The following is a 17,473-nucleotide window of genomic DNA, read 5'->3' as shown; positions in this document are numbered from 1 at the left end:
AATCTCCCTTGCAGGGACGTAGTATGGAACTGTGCAAACAGACCTGGCTCGAAGGTAGACACCCTCAGGCCCAGCACCCGCATGCAAGTCCGGAGAGATGACCATCTGCTGGACAGCAGGAGAAGAATTACTGCCTGCAGTTTCAGGAGTTTTTCCAGAGGAAGAAGCCCTCTAGCAAAGGCCGAATCCAGAGTCAGACCTAGATAGTCTAGCTTTGTTGAGGGAACCAGAGCAGACTTCTGAAGATTCAGAATCCAGCCAAACACCCTCAAGCTCGTATGGTGATTTCCAGTTTTCCAGAGCAGTAGGAGACTCCCTCATTGGCATAACAATGATAGCACCGAAGCCAACACTTTCGTGGAGACCCGAGGAGCAGGAGGGAGACCAAAGGGTAAACCAACAAAATGATATGCTCCTCTCCCAAGGCAAAGCAGAGGAAGCACTGGAGACAGACACTTATTGAAATGTGAAGGTAAGCGTCTTTGATGTCAATGGAGCCAAGAAAAATCCCAGATGCAGGGAAGCCACCACTATGTGAACGGACTCCATTCTGAACTTCTGCACCCACACAAAGCAGTTCAGCGCCTTGAGGTCCAGAATTGGACGCACCTTGCCTTCCTTCCTGGGGACTGTTAACAGGTTTGAGTAAAATCCCTGAAAACGCCCTTAAGTTGGAACCACCCCAAAAAGAGTGTGTAAGCGGACCAGGGACAGTTACATGTTGGAAGGAAGATCCTTACCAGACAGTAATACCAAGACTCGATCATTTAGCCGGACTGAATGACCTCGTGGACCCACCTGACTTATACCAGGGGAGTCCATGGATCCAGGACCCAGCGAAAGACATCCCCCACCCCAGATTAGGGCTGTAACTAACAATTATTTTAATAAATCGATTAGTTGGCCGATTAATCGGATACAAACCTCCACAAAAAAGTTTGGTGTATAATTTAGTTAATATTCTTGAATATCTATATGCAGTGGTAAATATAAATATCCAGCTATATAGTTGGATATTTAATCCACTTTGAGACAGATATATGTATTATATATGTATTATTAGGAGGTTTAAATGTGGTACATATCAGACTCTGAGATCAAAAATTTTAAAAAACCTAAAACACTTTTTTGCAAATTTTGAGACTGGATTGGTATATAATATTCATGACTCCCTTATTAATAGGCAGGTAGTTTCATACAAGCTCCCTGCGCCTGCTGTCTCTTATGCTGGCCATACACAAACTAAATGTTTTTAGTACATTTTTAAAAACATTCATCCGATTTTCTAACCATTAGTGGGGTGCATTTGGTGTTCGTTGTCAACCACAGTGACAGGAAAATTTGAAGGAGCAGAATAGAAAACTTCTCGATCAAACAAATCTTCAAAAAGTGTATGTGGTTTTTGCTCAGAAGTTATATTAATTTTAAAATTGAATGTTAAATGCAAGTGTAATTTTCAAACACTTGTCTATTCAACAAATATAGAAATCATTTTTGTATAAATATAGATGCAAATATTTTTGCCCCAAAATCCAATATATGGGCAGCATAAGACATTTAGTAGCAGCAGCATATCACCTGTCATGATGGGGTTAAAAAAAAAAAAAATAGCCCTTTATAGTAAAAAAAAAATATAAAAAAACACAGATAATCGCTACTATAATTATAATTTCTACTGTGAAACAGTGAAAGTATTTTTATCTTGTATCATATGTATATATATATATATATATATATATATATATATATATATATATATATATATATATATATATATATATATATAAAAATAAGATGTTAGGGTGAGAAGAGCCCATTGGAAATTAGTTGTGTTATGAACAGATGGATGTAGGAATATATTTGAATATGATAGGTTTATTGGACTCCGTATTATACTATCTCACCCGGAAACTTTTAATAAAAATTATATTTGAAAACATAAAAAAAAAAAAATATGCCCAGAAGTCGGATATGCAGGATATTTTAACTGGGAGTCAAACATGAAGGGTGGAGGGGGGGGGGGGAAATAACATTTATATATTAAAGTAGTACTAACAGCTGAGACTTTTTTCCATGGATATAATTTTAAATATAATGCACAATATTAGTAAACTAGTAAACTTTTACTCTAAATGTAATTGTAATATCACCTCTAGTCTATCATCCTCCACCTTCTCTGGGGTCAGATACTGTTCTTACCTGTACAGAGCCCTTAAAGTGACTGTAAGCAAGGTATATAGCAAAGTTATATATAAAAAAAAAACCTCTGCTTTTAGAATCACTTGGTTCCTTATCTTGGCCAGGACTACATTTCCCATGAGGCATTGCTCCTCACACATTCACAAGTTCTCTGCCATCTACATACATGTATGGATGGTGTACTGAGCTGTATGTGCGTTGCACTGTATTTTCTGATATGTAAACGAATAATGCATTCTGTATGCAGGACAACTAATCGGCTGACCGATTAATCGATTACGAAAATAGTTGACAACCAGATAGGAGTGAGGGCGCACCTTCATGCTGAAGGGGCCTTGTCTGCAGGTCTAGAGAAGCCCGCTCTTGACTTGCCAGACCAAGTTTGCTTGGATCATCCAGAGAAGGCCACGAAGGGCTCCGATCCCTCATCAGTCAACTCTGGGGGACGAAAAAACGGAATTTTTGTAAAATCTTACCTGTAAAATTCCTTTCTCTGAGTCCTCCGACAGTCGCCGCCTCTTCATATTCGTCACTAATGGGGTTATTGACCTTTGCTCCATAGGAGTAGCTAGGCAACAGAATATATTAATATCAAAGCTTTTAGCATATCCCACCCCCAGGGGGTGGTCCCCTCAGTCAATACCTCCTGGCTTCCTGCTTACCAACTCAGTTTCAGTAGAATAGCAGTAGAGTACATAAACAAACCCCCAAAAGAGGGGCGGGGGCGGCGACTGTCGGAGGACTCAAAGAAAAGAATTTTACAGGTAAGATTTTACAAAAATTCCGTTTTCTCTTACGTCCTCCGACAGTCGCCGCCTCTTCATATTCGTCACTAATGGGGAGGTCCCAAAGCAGTGTAGACATGAGGGGTGGGAAAACAGCAGCCGCGCCTAAAGGAAACGCAATACCCACATCAGAGAAAGGAACCTTACCAAAGTAAGAGAACCAACTGGGCAACAGGAAAAACGTGCTCAACAGGAGCAACAACCCAGGAAAACACAAGTAACTCAGGGGTAAAAAAAACACCCCAACAGCCAAGGGCCCAAATAAGGGACCCTAAGGCACCGCCGCACTAAGGACTTTACGGCCAAAAGAAGCATCTGCCGATGCCTGAACATCCACTTTGTAAAATTTGGAGAAGGTGTGAACGGACGACCAAGTCGCCGCCTTACACACCTGGGCCACAGAAGCCAGATGATGACAGGCCCAAGACGTACTCAGAGATCTGGTAGAGTGCGCCTTCACAGGCACGGGAGGAACCTTTCCCCTCAAAGCACAGGCCTGCTCAATGGTCTGTCTGATCCATTTGGCGATGGTAGAAGCCGACGCCGCCATGCCCTTCCGAGGTCCCTCAGGAAGGACAAAGAGAGAATCCGACTTGCGAAAGGATTTGGTTGACGACAGGTAAACCCTGATCGCCCTAACATCCAAGGAATGTAAAGCCACCTCCTTCGGATGCTTAGGCTTCGCGCAAAGCGAAGGCAAGACAATGTCCTCATTGAGGTGAAATTCAGAAATTCTCTTCGGAAGAAAAGATGGGTTAGGTCGCAAGACCACCTTATCCAAGTGAATCACCAAATACGGACACTTGCAGGACAAGGCCGCCAGCTCCGACACCCTGCGAGCCGAAGTAATCGCCACTAAGAAGGCAACCTTCTTGGACAACAAAGACAACGAGATCTCCCTGATATTTTCAAAAGGAGCATGTTGCAACACGGACAAAACAAGGTTCAAATCCCATGGAGGCAAAGGCTCCCTCCTAGGAGGGACCAAATGTCGCACCCCTTGAACAAAGGTGCTAGCTAAAGAGTTAGACGCCACAGGACTTTGAAAAAGAACGGCCAGCGCAGAAATCTGACCCTTAATCGTGGCCAACGCCAAACGCTGGTCCACGCCCGTTTGAAGGAAAGCCAACACTCTCGACACCGAGTATGAGCGAGGGGAATACCCCCTGGACTCACACCAGGCAAAATACGCCTTCCAAGTACGGTAGTAAATCATCCCTGAAGAGGCCTTCCTGGCTTTGATCAAAGTGGGAATGACCTCAGGGGAGAGACCCCTATCCTTCAAGACCTGGCTTTCAACAGCCAGGCAGTTAAAGCCAGCGACTGTAAAGCAGGATGGAATATCGGTCCTTGAGACAAAAGGTCTGCTCGAAGAGGCAGACGCCACGGAGCGTCGACCACCAGATTCACGAGGTCTGCGTACCAAGACCGGCGAGGCCAGTCCGGTGCCACCAGAATCACCGTTTTCGGGTCCGAGGCCAACCTGCGAAGGAACCTGGACAGCAGCTGAATCAGTGAAAAGGCATACATCAGACGATACTGATGCCAGGGCGTCACTAACGCGTCCGAGGCGTCTGCCCGAGGATCGCGCGTCCTTGCCACGAACCTTTCCACCTTGTGATTTAGACGAGACACGAACAGGTCCACATCTGGGGACCCCCACTTCGCGCACAACATCTGGAAGACATCCGGGTGAAGGGACCATTCCCCCTGGTCCAGGGTCTGGCGGCTCAGATAATCCGCCCCCGGAATGTGAACTGCAGAGATCGCCGGGACGTGCGTCTCGGCCCAAGACAGAATGTCGGCTACTTCCCGAGCCGCCCGGGCACTCCTGGTGCCCCTCTGGTGGTTGATGTAGGCCACCGCTGTGGCATTGTCTGTCTGCACCCGAACTGGACGGCCCTGAAGCCTGTCCGTCCAACGCAGAAGACAGAGATTTATCGCTCGCAATTCCAGAATGTTGATCGGAAGGGAAGCCGCCTTCTCCGACCAAGTTCCCTGGGCGGACAAAACGCCCAGAACACCACCCCAGCCCGACAAGCTGGCATCCGTGGTGATCACCGTCCACGACAAGGGACGAAAGGACTTGCCCCCTGACACCGCCGGGAACTGGAGCCACCACAAAAGACCCCTTCGGGTGTGGCGGCTCATCGAAATCCGCAGATCCAGAGATTGCGGACGCCCGTCCCACACGGCCAGGACCTCCGCCTGAAGCTCTCGTGTGTGAAACTGGGCGAAGGGAATCGCCTCGAAGGCTGAAACCCTCAATCCCAGACACCTCATACACGTCCGGAGGGACGAGCACTGATTGTCCCTGAGGGACCTGACTTCGCACTGAAGTGTCCGAAGCTCGTCTTCCGGCAGGAAGACCTTCGCTTGAACAGAGTCCAGTATCATCCCCAGGTAGGGAAGACGAACCGACGGACAACGTCGATTTTGGAAAATTTATCGTCCAGCCGAATTCCTGCAGAGTCTGTATCGTGATGGACAGGTCGTTCACCAGACCCTGATTGGTCGCGGACCGAATCAGGATATCGTCCAGATACCCCAGGACAGAAATGCCCTGGGCCCTCAGTAAAGCCAGAACCGGCGCAAGCACCTTGGTGAAAACCTGAGGAGCCGAAGCGAGACCGAAGGGCAACGCCACGAATTGATAATGATCCTCCGCAATGGCAAATCGAAGGTACCTCTGGTGACCCTTGAAAATGGGGATGTGTAGGTACGCATCCTTCAAGTCGATGGAGGCCATGAATTCCCCCGGAACCAGGGCAGCCACCACCGAGCGCAGGGATTCCATGCGAAACTTGCGAACCCGCACAAAGCGGTTCAGAGCTTTCAAGTCCAGAATCGGACGTACTTTGCCCTCCTTTCTGGGCACAGTGAACAGATTGGAATAGAACCCCCGAAACCTGTCCCGATGAGGCACCGGAACCACCACTCCCTGGGCCCCCAGGTCCCGCACCGCCAGGTGCAGATCCTGCAAACGCTCCGGGGTCAGCTAAAGGTTTGAGGGGGAAAAATCTGCCCGCCGGCCGAGAGAGAAACTCGAACTTGTATCCAGATCGAACGATTTCCTGAACCCACCTGTCCCGAACGCGGTCCAGCCAGGGTTAAAGAAAACCGAGCAAACGTCCCCCCACCCCAGAAACGGGTGAGGGCGCCCCTTCAGGCCGCATTGTTATGGGCAGCGGATCTGGACTGGCCGGACTTCTGCTTACCCGCCCACGGCTTCTTCTGGGAGCCTTGGCCTTTGAAGGGCTTGCCCTTATAGTGCGACCGAAAGGCATGAAAGGACCCCTGAGAGGGCCTAAATGAAGCATTCTTACCACGAACAAACTTATTCTTATGAGATTGGGGCAAGAGAGTGCTCTTACCCCCAGAAATACCCTTTATCAGAGTATCCAAAGATTCGCCAAAAAGGTGGGATCCCGCGTAGGGCAAATTTGCGAGAAGATTGGTCAACCGACCAACATTTCAACCATATCAGGCGACGGTTCAAGACCGCCACACTAGAAATGCGCGCCGCCAAAGGGACTAAATCCAAGTCCGCATCACACAAATACATGACACCCTGATGAATCTGATCCACCATAGCCAAAGTTGTCGGCGGGGCAGAGTCAGCCACCAGAGTGCGCTTGAGCACCTGCGTCCAATCCGCAATAGCCTGGGCTGCCATAATGGAAGCAAAAATAGGCTTCAGCATAGAGCCAGCAACCGTATAAGCATGACGGGCCAGAGATTCCAATCTCCTGTCCGTCGGGTCCCGGAACACCGGGGTATCCTTTGCAGGGATCGCAGTTGATTTATTCAAAAAACGCCACCGCGTGATCCACCTGAGGCGGTACACACCAACGCTCATCAGTAGCCGGTGTAAAAGGGATAACGCAGCTTGAACCTACTCGGCACAGCAAAAGGCTTTTTTCAATTGCGCCATTGCTCATCAACCGCGCGCTGAAATTCCGTAGAGCAAGGAAAAACCTGCGATTTTTTGCGTTTCCTCTGCGTCCCATAAGAGGACAACAAAGCAGGAGGACATGGTTCATCCTGCAAATGCAGCGTTTGCTTGATAGAAGCAACCAACTCATCCATGAGTGCAAGCTCTTCAGACGAGCCAGGGGGAGAATTATCAACCCCTTCCACCTCAGCCTCCCCGTCAGACCCCACAAGGTCCAGGGATGAGCGAGACCCTGAGAAGACCCATAGCCCTCTGAATCAGAGGAAATCGACACCCTGGGCCGTTTTGTGGATCGATCAGCCACCAGCATCTGCACCTGAGCAGCCAAGTTTGCCACAATAGTGGCCAGATCAGCCCCCTCGGGGGAAGCAGCAGCCCCTTGGCCCCCCACCAGGGTGGGAGGAAACTTGCAATCCTGAGAATCCATGCCCCAGCAAAATTATTAATAAAGGGTACTGCCCCTTTAAGATTGCGGCGGGCGCTGCCCACCGCACCCACTGAACACACTGACCCCCACAGGGATAAGAAACTGGGCAAGGAATACAGGAAAAAAAGGAGATATAAAACCTGGAGAGCGCACACAGGCTGCTGCACCGATCGCTGTCCCAGAGGAAAAGGAAGTGATGCAAGACTGACCGCCCCTATGAAGCCTCTGCAAGGCTACACAAACATGGCCGCTGGCCGAGGACAAAACCCTGGGCAAAGAGAACATGGCGCTGACATGTGGGATTGATCACCGCTCAAAATGGCGGCGTTTGGCGCCAAAAACGTGCGCAGTACCTCACAGGACCTGCCACCATAATTTTTGCCCCAGAAAAAATGGCGGATCGCCGCACAGCATGTCTAAAATCTTACTGCTTCATATGACACCCAGCAGAGCGGGAGAGCCCCCCCCCCCCTCACAGCCCACACACAGGCAGCAAGTGCACACAGGAGCTGACAGGGAGCACAGCAGCCACACAGACATGCAGGGTCACACAGTCCCAGACTGACACCCAAAAAAGACAGGTTCCCACATAGAGATACACTTACCAGTCCGGATGGCGTGGGGAGCCTGCTCCAGCGACCAAACCGCAGTACTGAGGACAGGGAGTGTCGCAAGCATGACGCAGCGGAGTTGCGGTGCGAAACCGCAATGGCGTCCAGTGAGGTAGCCACCTCACCGATAGCATCCCTGCAGCGAACAGGGATGGGTTGTTCAATGTGCCAGGGCAAAACCTAAGCTGAACGCTCGATGGCAGGCTGGGAAGCCCCTGGCCCTGAGCCCTGGGATCCAGGGTGGCCAGACTGAGACCCAGCTCCGCACGATCATCTTCATCAGAAGAACTAACTAATGCTGGAAATAAACAGCTAAGTAAAAGAAAGAGAAAAAACTTCAAATAAAATCAAAAAAGAGAAAAGTGGCTGAGACTAAGAGCCCCAGCACAGGAACAGCCTGCGTACTCCTGAGCTAGGCATGTGAAACTGAGTTGGTAAGCAGGAAGCAAGGAGGTATTGACTGAGGGGACCACCCCCTGGGGGTGGGATATGCTAAAAGCTTTGATATTAATATATTCTGTTGCCTAGCTACTCCTACGGAGCAAAGGTCAATAACCCCATTAGTGACGAATATGAAGAGGCGGCGACTGTCGGAGGACATAAGAGAAAAAAAGTATGAGCCGAGGAGGGCACACGTCTACGATGAGGGTCCTTGCCCTAAGTAGCCTGCGGAAGAAAGGTACTGCCCATAGGTGTAACAAGACTTTCTTCCATCCGTGAGACCTATAATGATATGATCCAGGGTAGCACCGAACAGGCGATCTCCTTGAACGGGAAGATCAGTCAAGGCCTTTTTTAAAGTCTGGTCCGCAGACCAGCATTTAAGCTAAAAAAAAAAAAAAAAAAAAAAAAAAAAAGGTCGAAGGACCACTGCCAAAACAGAGCCGAGCCACTAGGGGAGCCGCATCCAAAGAGATAAACTGCAGCCCCTGAACCAGCTGGTCCACCAGCTCGCTCAGCAAAGGCAGGTGGGAGCTACTGCCCCTCCAGGTCACGGCACAAAAGCTTAGCCCATTCGGTCAGAGTCTGCGACACCAAGGCAATGGTGAATATCAGCCTCAGTGCCGTGCCAAACCAGCCAACTTTGGGTTAAAACTTGTTTGACTGTACTTCTCATGTGGTTTACAGGAGTGCAGTCTGTACTGCACTCCTGTGACCAGTTTTCAGCAGACAACAGGCTAAAGCCTGCTATCAGCTGACGTCACAGAGCTGGTTCAGGTTGTGGAAAGATAACGACCATATAGTTGGGATCCACCCAGGAGCCTGAAACAGCACCTGGCTCAGTCTCTCAACAAGCTGCTCCCACTTCCACCCCAGCCACAGTCCCAATGCTCCAGAGAGGGCTCCAAAGAGCGATGGTGACTGACAAGAGAATTCAGAGGCGAGTTGTCAGCGGTCTTTGATCGCTCCATTCTCAGTTTTATAGCCAGTGGGTGAGTATAATTTTTTTTTTTTTTTTTTATTATAAAACACAACACACAACAAAACTTCTTTAAGAATATGTAGTCGAAAATGGTTATTTAAAAACCAAAATGTATTGTCCTTTAGCAATTCGATTACAGCTGTCTGTTTCTTGGTGTAGGAAAGAACACAGAATTTGGTTGAATATCTGGCATAATTTTCTTTGGTTATGAATAATGCAAAATTACCCTTTACAAGCGCCGCAGCAAAAGCTTAACATTTCCCTTCAATCAACAGACATTAGAAATAAATTGGAGGTTTTTTCAGCGATAAAGCCATAATATACAAAAGAAACCAAGGAAGGTGAAAGCACACATACTTCATCAGAAGCTGAAAGCAGACACTGAACTGCAGCCTGTTTCTTCATTTCTTCCATGGAGAGATCTGAACTCTTTTTCTTGCTTTTTCCCCACTTCTTACAAGCGCCCTTTTCCCAGCCCAAAAAGATGTCATTTTCCTGCAAAATAAAGACAGACAATGTATATAGACTTGTATGCAGCATTAACTATAAAGTGTTGTTTGCTATAAAAACTGATACTTTGACTTAAAAGTGATTGTAAGCGGTCACCTTGAAAATCAATACACAGTTTAAAATGATGGAAATGAAAGGCAAAACGTTTTTGTATAGATATAAAGATACATTATAAATACCTTTTTCCCCTTTTTAGAAGTGATCAGATTCCCTCAGTTCTCAGCTGCATTAAAGCTGGGGGGAGGAGAAGCCACAGCACACTGAACTTCCCAGTGAAAGGCAGTGCAACGGGGGCATGTTAAGAAAAGTCTGATCATTGGAGAAGAGAAGGCAGAGTTCCCAGCGCAGCTAGAGAACTGACCACGTGTGTTCTCCTGCTTACCTGCTTAGCGTGGTCAGTTTTTAAAAAGGAAACCAGAGGGACTGGCAGGAACACCAGGAATTTCACATAAAGGAAGCAATACAAAGAGAAAAGGATACTTTCTCACAAGGTACATGATACAGCAGGCACATATCAGGAATATGACGTTTTGGGGTAACAAACGCTTGCACTTTTAGCCCTCACGCACACTAGAAAGCTAAAAACTTTGGACAAAAAACACTAATGTTTAGCGTTTTTTCCAGCGTTTGGCAGTGTTTAGCCTAGTGTATAAGCTACATTAGTAGCTGCAGCGTTAAGTGGGGGTGCTGGCGTCCTTAACCAGTAATTTAAAATAGCTGGTTGTCCAGGAGCGGGCCTGGAAGCTGGACACTGCACCCTTAATGGATGAGTCATCAGCTGTCAGCGGGCTTCCCCTGCTGGCAACTAAACGTAAAAAAAATAAAAAAATACAGACCACTGCCGGCAATAGAAAAAAAAAAAACACCACAAAAGGTCCTTTTGGGTCTGGTATGGATTTGAACCATTTCCAGGCCGCCTGCCTCATATATACTGCAGCAGGACAGTGTGGCTGCACAAAACCACAGGCAGACCGCCGATCTGTTACAGAGGGAGAGAGAGATCTTGTGTTTCAGCTAAGCTGAAACACAGATCTCTTTTCCTTCAGTGCATCCATTCCCCCTACAGTTAGAAAGCACTCCCTAGGAGCACATTTAACCCCATGATCACCCCTAGTGTTAGCCTCTTCCCTGCGAGGGTCATTTATACTGTAACAGTGCATTATTTTTTTTTTTGCACCGATTTGCCTGCAAACCCCCACAGCCCAGGGTTATGGGGTAGAGGTTCTTGCCCCCATCTACACCCCCCTTCCCCAAAGCACCCCCCTATGTGGAGGGCATGTGGCCTGGTATGGTTCAGGGGGGGGGGGGTGCATGCAAGGATATGGTTTTTGTTTTGTTTAAAAATTGTCAAAAATGATTTTTTTTAACCCTTTTTTGAATGAGTAGGGGGTACAATGTAATTCACATTGGGGGGGCCTTGTTAAAAGGGGCTTTCCGATTCTGCCCGCAGACCTCCCCACAACCACTGCCCAGGGTTGTGGGGCAGAGGCCTTTGTCCCCATCAACATGGGGCATAACCCCCTTGCCCCAAAGCACCCATGTTGAGAGCATGTGGGCTGGTATGGTTGAGGAGGGGGCCTTCCTGGCCTGCAAGGCTGCATGCTCGGATAAGGGTCTGGTATAGATTTTAGGTAGCCCCACACCGTTTTTTTCACATTTTTGTATTGCTGGCAATGTTTTTCTGTTTCTGCTATCAGTGGGGAAGCCTGATGACTGCCGATGACTCATCTGTTAGGGACGCGGTCGCTGGCTTTCCGACCAACTCCTTACCAACCAGCTAATCACTGGTTAAGGACGCGACGGCCTCCGCATCAAAAAAAAAAAAAAACTCTGCTAAACGCTGGACACCGGCGTCAGGAGAGTTTAGTAGCGGTCAGCGTTTTTCCTACAAACTCACTGGCCTTTTTTTTTTTTTTTTTTTTTACAGCTTCTAAACACATATGCCACTTAAAGCTCCTAAAGCCTGTGTGTGCATGGAAACAGAACAAAATGGAGAGGCATTTTGAGGCTGTAAAAAACGCCTGACGCTAATTGCGGCAGTAAAAATGCCCTGTGTTGATTCTTGTAGCTGAGAGTCTACTTTTGTCTAGATAAAAGGTACTGTGGGGAGATCTTGTACATGTAATATAGCTTACTGTTATGCCTTTATACGATGCTTCCATTCATAAATATATGATACTCGAAAAGTTAGCTGTTCGGAGTGCTGCCTATTTATAGTGATACATTTTATCCTCTGGCCACATGCTCAAGATAAAAAATAGCACAACTTTTGTTTTCTCAAATTTAATCCTTATTGCAGCATTGTTATACAGTTGTACAAAAGACTTATCAGCACAGAGTGCAGACAGGTGTTAAGGCAGCCTCTAGAGCACAGGTGTCAAACTGGCGGACCTCTAGCTGTGGCTGAACTACAAGTCCCATGACGCTTTGCAGTTACAAGTATGACTCCTATAGGCACACACGATGGGACTTGTAGTTCTGCAATGCCTGGAGGGCTGCCAGCTTGATGCCCCTGCTCTAGAGGTAACTTCTAGCTTGACATCTGCTCTGAAAGCAAAAAAGTACAAACAATTGAAACTTTAGTTAATGCTAGGACCAGGGCCGCTAATTTGCAGGTTATCGCTCCATGAAAAATTACATGCAAGCCGTGAGTGTTCCATGGAACTTAAAAGGGCTCCTGTCCAAAGCTAATTAATGGGAACCCTCGTTGGGTATCCTGTATGTTAACCACTTCCTGCACATGCTTTAGCAGGAAGACTGCTACAGCTTGGGCTTATAATGCCGGAAGGACATACTAAAGCCTCGTACACACGCACAGATTGTTGGCTGTGAATTTTCGGCCAACCGATCGGCCGATTGCCGGCTTGTTAGTATGATGCTTCCGACAACCGACTGCAACTTTTCGGCCGAACAAAATCTGGTGTGCATGCTATAAAATTTTTGTTGGCCGTCAACAGAACGGCCGATTGTTCGTCAGTCAGTACAGATTTCGGCAGACAAAAATCAGATGAGCAAGACTGGGCATGCTCAGAGAAGAAAAAACACATGGAAAGTTAACTAACACATGACATCACTTCTGAAGTTGGTTGTTGTTGGCCGACAAAATTCGTGTGCAGTCTAGAGCACATTTCAACCAACACAACACTGGACAAATGACGGCCGATCGGTCGGCCAACAATCGGTGCGTGTGTACGAGGCTATAGACATCCGCATGTCATCACTCGGCTGATCACATATTAGGGTAAAGAACCAATCACAGCAGCCCTTTACGACGTGATTAGCTGTCAGCCAATGACAGCTGATCACAGGATGTAAACAAGCTGTTTATTGACTCACGCTAAAATAAAGCAGCCGATAATTGGCTTGTGTTAAAAGGACATCGGTCCCAACAGTGCTGCCCATCAGTGAAGGAGAAAAATCACGTTTGAAAAATTTATAAACTAGGAAAAAATTTGATTTTTCAAAATTTCCCATCTTTTTATTGTTTTAGTAAAAAAAAAAAAAACCCAGTGGTGAATAAATACCACCAAAGAAAGCTCCATTTGTGTGAAAGTAAGGGGGTAAAAGTCACCAGTAGGCAAGTGGTTAAATGCTAACAGTCCCGTTCACAAGTGCAAAATGGGCCCTTCTTAAAAAAAAAAAAAAAAAAAAAAAAAAAGTATACTCCCCTAGGTGGGTGCAGCTTTGATCCAATCCTGTCCCCTGCTGCTTTAAAGACTAAGAACAGAGCGATCAAAGACCGCTGATCACTCGGTTTTCAGTCTTCAGTGAGCCAGTGACTGTCAAGTCACTCGTTCTTTCCATTCCGTGCTTGGCTGTGCAGGGGAGGGAGCTGATAGCTCAAACTCCCAGTGGCACGCTAAGAGGCTGAACCAGCTGCCGGTCCAGGCATCTGGGTGCATCCTGACTGTAAACTGCACTCGTGAGCCGTAGAAGTAGGGCCAAAAAAGCTTTGGCCCTACTTTTCTTTTAAGGAGCATGCTCCAAGGCAGTTCTGTTTCTATTCTGTAAGTTTTTGACCTGGAACCGGTGTGTCAGGGAAGGTAAGGATATGCACATTGCTCATTCCACGTGAGTGAATTGCTGAATAAAAAAAACAATTATTCAATGAGCAAGCGGCATATACCAGAATTGACAAACACAAAAACGTTGGGTTTCAGCAGTAATTTTGAAAGCTCACTAGCTATCTTGCTTTTGACTCAACATAAACCTGTAATGACAGAAGAAGGGAGGTGCTACTCCTGATTTTTTAACTTGCTAGTTTCATGGTTGCTATGACCACTGGTTAACTTTCTTACCTAAGCGAGTCCCTGACCCAAAACTGGCATGCAGCCAGCAAAGTGAGAATTTCTAATATTCTGCAACCAACCAATTAAATAAAGTCATATTATTATTCAATCACAAGTTTACATGTAATTTCATGGTAACCATGCCAATTATATTCCTAGGTCTTAAATGTGTCTTCAGAAATGTTAAAAAAATAATAAATTATCTACATACCTGTTCCTGAAGGTCGTAGTCATAGCTATCATGCAGCAGAAGACTTAAAACATATCTTGTGTAAATCATGGCATCAATACCACATTTCTCCAGCTCTTGTCCCAGCCAGGTCTGGACTGGGTCTAAAGCACGAAGCATCGACATTTCAAAGACAGAAACAGGGCCAGGAAAGGAGCCTAAGGTGCCTTCAGATGGTAAACCATCCACAACTGTACAGATAGGGCGCATGAATCTAGGTGGGTGGCATTCCTAGTACATGAAGCATTTTTGGTAGGATGTGGTTTTAGAAGGTGGAAGGGATCTTCATTCTAGGAATCTGGTGAAATGCTTCAATTCCAGGAAGATCATTTATCATTGCTGACATTTAGTCTTTTTATTCCTCAGGCATTACCGAAAAAATACATCTTATTGGGGACACACATTGAGATGTGCTTTCCATATAATTTCACATTGACACAAGGATTACCTCTATGGCAGAACCTAAGGGGGAGAAAAAAAAATAGCAAAGTTAGTGATTTCTGGTCACACAAAAATACATGCATATATCAGGTCCTTTTAATTACAAAAATACATTTTCACTGGACTATTCGTTTACTGTGTTAAAGTGTTACTAAACCCTCAACAGTAAAATTAGTCTGCATATGCTGTAAAGCATGGGATTATACCAACTGTGGAACCAAAGGGGTTAATCCTCTGCATTGTTTAAAAAGGCTGCTTGATCCTGTATGCACAGATCCTCCTCTTCCACTGACCCCCAAAACATGCCCAGATAAGACTGAACCTTTGGAGTCAGGCTGCACATGCTCAGTTTGGTGTGTATTGTTAAAGGGTTTTTTTTCATTGGGAGAGTGCATGTGATCAGCACAGGGCCAATCAGCACTGTCCAGACAGAGGGTCAGGAGCCCTGCAGCCTCATACGACAGCTCAGTGCAGTATGAAAACCCCTCCTACAAGTTTCACCAGGAACTGATAGAAATCTCAAGACTGCTATATACTGCTGATAAGATATTTAGCAGCTCATTATTACTAAGATAATGGTATTTCCATGTTCTGTGGGAGACCAGATACTAAACCCAGGAGCCTGCATTCACTCCAACACTTTCAATTACTGCTGGTCTCCTGTGTGTTCTACACGCATTAAGACAGAAGAGCCCAGTTTTTAGCACCCACAAGCACATGCAAGTCGCAATCAGTCCTCCTGTGTGCCATAAAAATATGATGCAACTTCCACTACAGTACTGGAAAATTCAGAACTTCTCTGCCACTCCACAGTAAGGCTGTGTATACATCTATAGATTCCTCCAGCCATGCTAAACAGCATAGAAGTACAAATCTACTACTGCGGCTATATAACCAAACAGTGCCCGAATCTTGATTGGAAGCAGGTGATGTTCAGCCGACAACTTTTCAATCGAAGGATGTCAAAAGGAGTGGTGCCAACAGGGCCACCCACTGCACGAATTTCAGGAATCGGCTAATATTTAACCATTTGACCTCTTCATGACCAGAGCATTTTGCTGCTTTGCTATTCAGCACTGCACTACTCTAAAAACGGCAATTGTGCAGTCATGCAACACTGTACGCAAATTAAATTTCTATTTTTTTTTCCCACACAAACAGTGCTCTCTTTTAGTGGTATTTACCACTGGGGTTTTTTATTTTTAATATATTAACAGAAAAAAAAAAATTTAGACCAAAATGTATTCTGCCACGTCTTTGTTTAAAAAAAAAAAAAAAAAAAAACCCCATTAAGTTTAGAATTGGTTTGTTTGAAAGTTATAGCATCTACAAACTGTGATATATATTACACACACACAGGAATTTACGCAGCTATACTGGCAATGGTAGTGATCAGCAACTTGTAGTGTGACTGACAATCTGGTGCTAACAAACACTGGCTGGATGGGACACACTGACATTACTAGTGACACTCAAAACAGTGATTAAGACATATTACGAATGACACTGGCTGGGAAGGGATTGTGTGCCCAGCAAGTGTAACGCGTGCTACTTTTTCTCTGTTCCATAATATGCACGTAAGGTTGTTAGGGTTTAGTGCCGGTTCACATATGTGTGGCTGCGGCGATCGCATACAATATCGGAGCGCACTGCTCCTTCATTACATGCGATCGGGTGTGCGGTGTGAATTCAGCCATACACTTTGTATGGCTGAAATTCGCACTGCACCCGCAGTAAAGTCGCACAGGACCCTTTTTTTGAGCCGCATCAGGATCGGATCGCACAGTGGTTCACACTTGTGCGATCCAATCCTGTGCGAACTGTAAGATCGCACTGCGATATGCAATCAAACTGGGGGTGTCGTTAAAATTACATTGACACCCCCAGCGTATAGCATATGGCAGTGTGAACTGCCAAGGGTGCGTTTGCGATGCGGGAACAGGCTGCGAATTCGCAGCCTTCCCGCATCGCATAAGTGTGAACCGAGCCTTACATATATAGTGGTATTAAAAGGTTCATATTTTTAATTGACAAACGTCATACTTACCTGTTCTGTGCAGTGGGTGTGGCATAGAGCAGCCCCAATCCTCTTCTTGGGTCCTCCCACTGGTGCACCTGGCTCCTCCCCCTTGACCAGTGCGTTCAATAGCAACCCGCCTAACATTCCATAAACATGTAGCTACCACCTGCTCCCCCAAAACACACAATATCCACAGTCAGCCTCTGCTGTGCCTCTTCCCCAATGGCCCATGATCATCAACCAATCCCCCAACAAAGCAAACCCAAGAATTTAAACACACTAAACGGCTGCTTTGCACAAGCAGCTTCATAACATGTACACAGTGTGAGCTGCAATACCTCAATGATTTCATAGGTTGTTCCTAGATCTGGGGGGGGGGGGGGCAGGATCCCAAATGCATAATTAGTGCTACAATAAATAGATGCAGCACATTTTCTGCAGAAATATATACAAAAAAAAAAAAAAGAAAGGATAAAAAAAATCTCTGGTATATTGTACAGTATTAGTAATAAGAAATGGTAGGAAAATTGTAGCTTTGACTCACTTTTACAAGCTTACTCACAAAAAAAGACAACTTGGTGCTG

General features: G+C 46.2%; 1 protein-coding gene across 1 annotated transcript in view; it reads right to left on the bottom strand.

The window, feature by feature from the left end:
* Positions 1-17,473, bottom strand: part of KIAA0232 — a 71,895-nt gene that overhangs the window by 44,744 nt on the left and 9,678 nt on the right. The window contains exons 2-3 of the mRNA XM_082243435.1: positions 14,411-14,890; positions 9,758-9,895 (exon numbers count right to left, since the gene is read on the bottom strand). Of these exons, the coding sequence (XP_082099561.1) occupies positions 9,758-9,895; positions 14,411-14,638 (366 nt within the window). The 5' untranslated portion in view covers positions 14,639-14,890. The remainder of the gene's footprint in view (positions 1-9,757; positions 9,896-14,410; positions 14,891-17,473) is intronic.

The sequence above is a fragment of the Pelophylax lessonae genome (genome assembly GCF_965119305.1).
Source record: "Pelophylax lessonae genome assembly, chromosome: 1".
Classification (NCBI taxonomy): Eukaryota; Metazoa; Chordata; class Amphibia; order Anura; family Ranidae; genus Pelophylax; species Pelophylax lessonae.
Note: the sequence above shows the minus strand (reverse complement) of the source record. Positions and strands in the feature narration are given on the sequence as shown.